Source organism: Athene cunicularia (assembly GCF_003259725.1).
Source record: "Athene cunicularia isolate RWA chromosome 13 unlocalized genomic scaffold, athCun1 chr13_part1, whole genome shotgun sequence".
Classification (NCBI taxonomy): Eukaryota; Metazoa; Chordata; class Aves; order Strigiformes; family Strigidae; genus Athene; species Athene cunicularia.
In genome coordinates, this window is record NW_020799117.1 from 12640937 (window position 1) to 12650176 (window position 9240).

The 9240-nt window shown below is 37.9% G+C and overlaps 2 protein-coding genes across 3 annotated transcripts in view; one reads left to right on the forward strand and one right to left on the reverse strand.

The window, feature by feature from the left end:
• TTC1 (tetratricopeptide repeat domain 1) overlaps positions 1-9240 on the forward strand; it is a 33432-nt gene that overhangs the window by 21164 nt on the left and 3028 nt on the right. For both annotated transcript variants that reach the window (XM_026857916.1, XM_026857918.1), the window contains exon 7: positions 3546-3600. In XM_026857916.1, the coding sequence (XP_026713717.1) occupies positions 3546-3600 (55 nt within the window). The remainder of the gene's footprint in view (positions 1-3545; positions 3601-9240) is intronic.
• The window catches only part of PWWP2A (PWWP domain containing 2A), a 57087-nt gene that overhangs the window by 14591 nt on the left and 33256 nt on the right, over positions 1-9240 (reverse strand). The window lies entirely within an intron of this gene.

The following is a 9240-nucleotide window of genomic DNA, read 5'->3' on the forward strand; positions in this document are numbered from 1 at the left end:
TTTACACTTTTTAAAATACTCATATTAAATCTTTAAATTCCATAATAAAAACAATTCCAGCTGTAATGTTGACTCCACATACATGGTTATCATATCTAATATATAGGAGGCTAAGATGCTTTCCTTTATTTTAAGGTAAAGTGCATTGCTCTTTGCAGAAATATTGCAGTAATTTTCACCCTTGCTGGTAATGAAAATGATGCATCAGGAGAATCTGCAAATTAGCTTCATTCACTGTTAGAACAAATATTTCTTCTTCCTGTACACAGAAAATATTTCACATACTGATTTAGGGAATGTCATGAACTTGTTAAATACATAATAGTTCTTTGCTTTGATTCCTGATTTCATAGGTGCTCAAAAATTTCAGTACTGTTTATATTTCAGGAGTACAGTGCTAGTGTTTTGATTTAAATCCTAGTGTTGCACACTTTAGGTACTTTTGACATCTTCAATGCTAAATCAAGCAGTTTGAAATCATAATGTTTTGTGGTCAAATAATCCCTATTGATGCTTTCCCAGAAAGTGTTTAATTATATGGTATCAATCTTAAGTTTTTGTTTTTAGCAGGTGTATAAGTGTTGTGTGAGTTTTAGCCTCAACACAGTTTTTGAGAGATTGGCAGCCCAGATAAACTTATTTACCAAAAGAAGCTGTACTTTGAGATAAGTATCATAGACACCAGATAAATAGCTGTCCTTACAGATACCTTTCTATAGATAACTAACCTTGCAAATACTTTTCTGGAGTGAGAAATGCTGAGTCTTTGAAATAGCGGTATGCAGACAAACAAAACATGGAATATGTATTTCAGATCAAGGATTTGTGTCTTCATACGTCCTGATAAAGCCTGATGTTCAAATGTGAGACACACATGCTATATATGCCAAACTCGTCCAAGATTCAGCAAATCTCTCAGCCAGAATGCAGACTGAATTTAGAGCCTGGGGATATCCACACATGATTTCATGCAGGCAGCCTAGGTCCAGATCTGCACCCAACTTAATAAGCCCCTCTGGGTCAGCAGGAGTCAGATGAGGTCTGACTGGGCTAATTAGATCTGGGTCACTGGTGATGATGCTGGGCCTGGGCTGGTTTCAAGCTTAGCCATCCATTTTTATCTGTGTTCTATTCCTTAGTACTTGTTTTTTCTGGGGTATACCATCTCTCTTCCCCATTACTCTAGAAAATTAACTGTATTTGCCTGTGTTCACCAGTGTATCCTGCATTGAAGAGAGCAATAGCCAGGCAGACTTGTCAATGGGCTTTTTCTTGAGGTGAACATCTTATTTCACTGTGGCAATGGTATCAGGATGACAAACCTATCGATGATGATTGGAGCTGTAAATGACAGGAAGGAACAAGATTAGGAAATGAATTCTTTAACTATGTTGAGAAGCCAGTTATCACAAGGGAAGTGTATCAGGAGTGAATTCCACACCTGTTACCATAGTTTGCAACTGGAATTAAGTTACTGTTGCGTTTAGGGTAAGAGATAAATTTCCTAAGAGAAAAATCCCCTCGCGTTCTAGGCAGTCCTCAGAGATCAGAGGAGCTAGGGGTGGCTGGACTTATCCCTTAATAGGTATGCCAGTTGAGACCATGACTGTAAGTCTGACCCAGCCCAAACAGCCCCTATACTGTAAGTCTGGTGGCATTCAAGGGAAGCTGTCAGATTCACGAATAGTACGGTTTATTTTCCATGCAACATTTACAGATTCTTTAAGATTGCCCACGATAAATGCACAAACTGCAGGTTGGCTATATAGCACTATACGAAAAAAAAAGATTGCCATCACACGCACACAGTTCCTGGGTATACACTCGGCGTAGCTGAGGAAGTCTTACCAAAAGGCATCCCTTCAGGAGCGGGCAAGAGCACAAACCCATCGATCTGTCCCTCCAAGTTAGGTATAAACTTGGGGTACTATTTATTGTAGTAGGTATGGTGAGTGGGTGGGACTGTAGTCAATTCATTATTCTATCATTCATGCACAATTGGTTTCAAGGTGGGAAAAGAGAGGGAGGGAAGCAAGGTTGACTTGGTATGGTAGGTGCAGCTGGATTGTGTAGGAAGGAAGGGAGGACGAGGCACAGAGTTGGCAGGTTGCTACAAAAAAATCATATTTCAAGGAATCAAGCAGAACAGGAGATAAGTCTGTCCTTGAAGGGAAAGAATGGGACCGCATGGCCTGCACCCCACCTCGCATTCTTCTTTGGCGCCACATCAACACAAATCACTGGACCACTGTCTGGTGCTGTGTTTATTCTGGGCACTGGTGTCAAGGAAAATGTATGCTTTGCAGATTTCTCACTGGTTTGATTTTTTGCCTTCCTCACGCTTCCAATACCTAACAGTTACCACTGTAGCATTACAGCAGATCTGTCTTACTTGCTATAATCTCCACAAGAAGAGACAGCATAGTTATGCATATAATTGCATGCTGAACTGCCAGAATTATACAGTAATAAGCATAGTATAAAAGCTTGAAATAGTACTTCTGAAAAATAAAAAAAATGTATAAAAAGTGACTGTCATTTGTAATATATTTTAATATTGTTTTTAACTAATGTATAAAAAAGGCAAAATTTAAATGATGCAATGGTAAACTTAGTTGTAGTGAATGTAAAGTTCAATTAAAAATTATCATTACAATCATATGGCAAAACACCAGCACTGTGTAAGGATGGAAGATGAATCACAGCTGCTCTAGGCTTAAATGGGAATCTCAAGTTGTTAGGAATGCATAGACCATGCAGTTACATAATGCATACATAATACATAGAAAAATGTGATAAATTCGTTTGTGATGGTGCAACAGATTTTAACACTGGTGCCAGTTCTGGCAGAGAAGGGAAAAAGCACATTAATGAACTCTTATTGGGCTGGTACCTTGCTCAGGATGAACTGTTGGAGTTCCCTCCCTATGACAAACTGCCAAATCAAGGCCCTCTTATTTATAATACCCTCTCCTCCTTAGACCTATACCAAGATGCTGCACAGTAAACTATGTAAACTGAAGTTCATAGATAGTTAATTCAGTGATCTTCTAATAAAATACTTGTATTTAGAAGATCTTCATGTTTTCACAGTGCGGATTTCCCTGAAGTGCCATGCCACTGACAACTGATTTTAGGGATGTTTTCCTCATGACACCCGTGTTTATGTTCAGAAGTCAAATGCTGTGCTTGCTTAATTCCTCTAGCCTCTTTTACCAAATTTAACGCATAGAGCAGAGGAAATAGGGCTAAAATATAATTTAATTGTAAGCCTCTTAAATTCTATAAGCTTTTCAGTTAAAATTCCAAGCAGTAAAAATGTATGACTGTGAAACCTGCACTTAGAAGTTACAACTTAACTGTTTATGTGAACTGATGTCATAGGATGAATTACAGGTATCCGGAATGAAAGTGTGATTTGACATAAGGATTCCTTTTAAGATATAAACAGTATATGCTGGGTATGTGTGTGAAAATTCCATCAGCTTAACCTACAGTATTATTGAAAGCATAGGTCTGATCTCAGTTTTTCTCTCTCTCCACAGCGATTACCTAGACAAATTGAAGAGCGGAATGAAAAATTAAAGAAAGAAATGCTAGGTAAGTAGTGTGTATATATAACTTGCATAGTAATCTTCATAGTCTACTGGAAAAAGTAAAAATGCATGAGTAGAATCTCTTGTATAAAATTTAAAGAAGGTAAATCTTAAAGCAAGTACTTGTTCTGTGTTAAAAAAAACTCCTAATTTCTTCATAGTTCTCTGTTACTTGGTTTCACCTCCAGTAAGTCCTAGCCAAATAATTCTCCCATACAGAAAAGGCTATTAGTTAAATTTAAAGAGGGAACACTCAAGACCTTCTACAACAATTTAATATTGATGCATGTAAGCGCTGGGGAATATGGTTTGAAACAGACCAGCTGCTCTGCCCTTTCTCTCTGCAAGTAAACCTTCAAAGGAAAGATTCTCATGAAAGGGATAAAACAGGGTTTTCACTAAACCTTTACTTAAAAAGTCAACCAGCTGTAATAACTGAGCATGTTTGATCTTGTGTCTGAAGAAATAAATTCAGTTCTTCTTGTAGCACGTCCAACCTAGAGACCTCCAAGTCTTCGTGTTTACCTTGATTATGTAGTATTTCAGCTCTGTTTGGTTGGAGGCTGAATTAGACCTACCCAGTGTTGCAAACAGGCATCTGGCCTTGCTAGGAGAAGAATTATATTTACTAACTGCATAGTTCATTGTCTCTTGTTTTACAATTCTATACCAAAAGATACTACTGACTCTACTTGTTTGTAGAGAAGAAAATTCAATTAATATAACTCATTTGAAAGTTATGTGTCCCCATCATAGTGTTGTATGATATTGCTTGGTTAATATCTTAAGTGGATTGATGTCTTTCAAAAAGATAACTACTTAAATAAGATTGTCCAAGCAAGATTGGTTTTCATGTGTGACATTGAGTATAAAGCACTCCCTTGCACTACTCAGTGTTATGGTTAAACAGGTTTGGGGGGAACCTCCTGCCCAAAGACGACTGCTGTCAACATTGTCTACTGTCTCCTAGTTAACAGGGTTTGTTAATTCTTATAGGTTCAGATGCTACATAATCCAATGTGATGTTCTAGTGCTTTTTAAAATGAGTTTTTATATAATCTTTTCATTTGTACTGTTTAGAAAATCCCCACAAAAGATCAAGGACAAATGACAGTATAAGATAAACTAACTGTACCTAGTCTATTTCAGAAATAGCTTTCAGTAGTTACTTATTTACTTATTCTAGGTGTGACAAGTAGTAGATGAAATACTATTTTCAGATGAGTAGGTTCTGAGAGTTTGGATGGGAAAGGGGAAGACAGTGTTTTGCTGTTCTGCAGAGAATCAAGTCAAACTCAGTCTTGCATACTGGAACACTAATTCTTAAAATATTTGGGAAGAAAAGGCTGTTTCAAGGGCTTGTGCTGAAGCTGATTTTTTTTTTTCTTGTGCAGGGAGTTTGATTTGCTCTTGCTTTGTACCTGTTTTGACCTAGTAAAGCTGCAGTGAGGCTTTCTAGAGCTTTACATCATCAGATTCTGTTTCCACCATTGTACTTAGAACAAGCCATAAATAAAGAAGGTTAAATGCAATAGTGCTATAAATAAATGACAAATGCAGAAAATCTCCAGAAGGATCATGCCCATTTGTAGGACGTGGGATGGGTTTTACACAAAGTATTCTGAACTCTCCCTTTGTACCATTGTTACCAGTCTCTAAAGGGCCTCGCTAATCACAAGGGACTATCTGAAATTAATGGTTGGACTAGATGATCTTCAGGGTCTTTTTCCAACCTAGATGATTCCGTGATTCTGAAACAATAAATCCAGATTGATAAACTGTCATTACAAACCTAGTTCTATACTGCTAATTTTTCCCTAGAGTTCGGACTAGATGTGATGTTTTTAGAAAGTGTTAATCCAGTGGTAGTTAGGACTTCAGAAATGAACTGGTCTTTTGGGAACCAGTTCAGGCTGTTTATATTGAGATTCTAGGGAAAGGAATCGCTTCTCAGTGATGTTACATACATTCAAGGAGATACATTGATGTTTACTGGTTTAAACAGCCAGGAAAAACAGACTAAGAGTGGGGTAGTACAGTGTTTAAACCTATGTTCATCTAGAACCTTTGCATGTGACAGGATTCACATAAATTTTCATGTTTCATTAAAATTATATGGTGTCAGTTGGGCAGGTGATACTTTTTTCTTAGCACTGCTTGTGATCACTAGTGTAACAGCAATTGAGGATTGTTCTACAAGACATTCTTTTAATACAACCCTTGAAAGTAAGTTAGGAATATGAGCAGTAACCAGACTAATTTTTAAGTGTTATAAAATGCCCTGTGTCTTGTCAGTAAGAGAGATAACAGTGAAGTCATGGATCTGACAATGGAGGCCTGGGAAGGAAATACTTCCCAAGGTTCACAAAATGCTGCTGTTTTGTCTGAGGTCAAGTAAAAACACAATTGAAGAAGGGGGATTAGATAGGAGTTCTGGAAAGTGACAGATGACAAACTTGATACAGTGTGGTGGTCAAGAGATTTGTTCGGATTGTTTTTGTTGTACAGTGTATTTGTTTGAAGTTGCTTCAGCTTTTCTTTTTCAAGAACTTTGTTAATGTGTCTACCAACTGGGTACTGTGTCAGGATAAACAATTGCTTGTGGTAGTCTGTTAGGACATTATCTGACTACTGGTTAAACAGCACCAGGTGTGCAAGGATTCATTCTTGCCTTTTCACAGGGGTGTCAGCTCGAGTGTGTGGCTTGTACCCCAGATATTTTGGCTCCAGGAGAGCAATTCAGATGCATCCTCATAGTTCCAGGTTAGGCCTGGTCCAGGAGCACTGACACTAAAATTAATCACGAACAAAATCTTTAGAAAATGTCACAATTCGTGCTTTGACTCCTTTGAAGTTTGGATATTTAATTCTTAGTCAGTGATTTGGCCAGTAACATCATTTTTCAAAGCCTTTATTCTTTCAAATAAACACAAGTCCTAGTATACCCAACTGACACTGTCATGAAAACTGGAGCTGTGTACAAACAAAGCAAAATAAATGGAGTGCATCTTCTTCCTTTCCCAAGTGTGTTTCCTGTTTTCCAGTGCTACAGCTCATTACCACATAGTTTGTCAGAAGCTGAAACCACTTCTTAAGTGATTGTGTGTAAATAAATCAGAGTACACATTCCTGACTGGATTTTTCTTGTAGACTACCTAATTATGAATTCTTGTGTGCAAGTGTAGTGCATGTGATTTCATGAAGTTGATGTCACTAGAAAAAGCATGTTTTATTGCCAAACCTAGTCCATTTCTGTTGTATGTTCTGCAAGGGTCTAACTTTCCCAAAGCTGACACTTGTATTTAAAATATTTTCCTATTTGCCATTCAGCCTTTGCAGATTAGTGTTGCCCCTTGCCACTGAAGTTTGCTCAGTACAAACTAAACTGAGTTTCACATTAATGAAAGCCTAACTTATGGCACGGTTTGGAAGGAGCTTTTAAATCCATGTGGCTCTTACTCTTGATGCTTTCGTAACATGAGCGTCCTCTGCCTTAGTAATTGCCCAGGACATGAACATATACTGACCGTTTTCTGTGTTCTTTTTTATTTCTCTTTTGACTTTAAAGCCAAAGATTTCCAACTATTGTACAACAAGTTAATCTTGTTTAGAGAAACTATAATTACTGTGATAACTAGGACCAGCTCCTTTGGGGAGAGGGTGTGAGAGGAGGGGAAGTTTGGAATAGTTTTAGCAACATTTACCAGCTTGAGGACTGTGACAATAATATAGTTTTCTTCATAGCTGCAGGGGAGCCAAGTATATTGGATATTAAAAAACAGGATGGAACATATGCCTATGTTTGTTACCCATCTTATACACACAGAGTTCATCAAATCTAATTAAAAACTATTGGGAGTTTCAGCTTTAGTTATAAATGAGTGCAATCCAGAAAATAGTTAAATGTATTTGATCATCTATGTGATTAATGGGAAAGACTATCAGAGTGTACCACCTGGGCCTTTCTGCCAGTAAGAGATTTTTCAAGCTACTTGAGATCAACAAAGTAGTGCCTAAAGAATTAGTTTGGGGTTTTGGGGTTTTTTTTTATACTGAAGGGTATCCTCTATTTTCAGTTAATCTGCTCAATTCCGATACTGTATATAGGGAAGTCACGTTAAATAGTTCAAATGAGAGCTAATACATAGTTACTTTCAGTCCAGTCCTCACCATTTAGGGAAGGGAAAATGATTTGCCCTTGCTCTTTTAATTGCTTAAGAAATCTTGTTGTAATACAGAAAGTTACACAAGGATGAGACCTCATCAAGTAACTTGTCTTTTATCCAAAAAAAAATATTAACACAAATATCTAGCTTTTCAACTTCCAAACACCATATTAGCACTAGCAACTATACTAGAATTATTGCCAGAAAGACTGAATAGCAATTAATTTTGGCTGTTACATCTTAATATAAATTGTGAGAAATCTTTTCATGCATCTGCCTTTTGCAACAGGATGTTACACTGCAGTTTGAGTAATGAATCATAGACTTATGAGCCCCAAATTGATTTTTACCAGTTAGTTTTCTTGTTAACCTCCAAATATTTCTCTGCTGAAGAACCTTAACATGCTGGAGTTCCCAGGGACAAGTAGACATACAGTCTTTAAAATACAAAGAACAAGATTTATGAAAATACGGTCTCAGAGAGAACGTGACCCTGCTCGGGGACAAGTGAGTGTTTGACTACTGAGAACTCTTTGCAGCTGAGTCACAGCTCCACATGCCTTTTTCCTTCCTTCAAGCACAGTCTCTGTTTTAAGAGAGCTTTTCTTTGGGGGGAGGGGGAGGTTGGACTTAACTACAGATCTTAATTTAGGGATGAAAGGAGAGTGGGGGAGGAGGAAATAGTGCTTTCCTACAATGATGGGTTTATGTGTGCCAAGACAGCAGGAGCAGTGCTTTGGGCTTGAGTTCCCGGAAAAGGCAAGGCTTTCTTCTGCTTCATTAACAATTTATTAAATGTGGCTGCACCAAAAGGCATTGCTGTATGTGGATTTAAGTGATAGAACAGGAAGGTGACCTACAACTCCATTGTTTTAATTATTCAGTCCCAGTGAGATGAAGAATAAAGTATTAAACATATCATATAGTCTTTAGCTTTTCCCAAAGAGCTGGCCTAGCTACAAGCAAGAATACCAAGGCAGTTGTTCTGTGTTTATTGGCTCTAGTATGACCGGAAAAGAGCCATCGTGCTAACTCCAATTAGAAAAGACCTTTCACAGTTGCCTGAAACAGGCAAACTGGTCTGCCTGCTCCTGAGCCAGCTGCAGCGCCTGGATAACTTGTGAACTGTTTACAACTGGCTCTAGCAATGCTGGGATTCTTCCACCAGTAGACAAAGACAATTCTCACCCCAACCTGAAACTAAGCAATGACCAAATGTTTGTCTAGAAGTACAATAGCAAGTATTCATCCCAGTCATGAAGATCCTATGAACAACTTCATAGTTTTATAACCAAAATGCTTTTAGGATGCAGTATGAAATGATGAATTTAATAGTTAACTTAGCTTAAACAGGGTGTAGCTTAAAAAAAACCCCAAATGCCACCAGTACAAAGAAGCTAATCCTAGCTGAGCCACTCACTAGAATGACTTTGGCCAGATCACTCGACCACTGCATTTGTTAATCCACACGGGGGGGG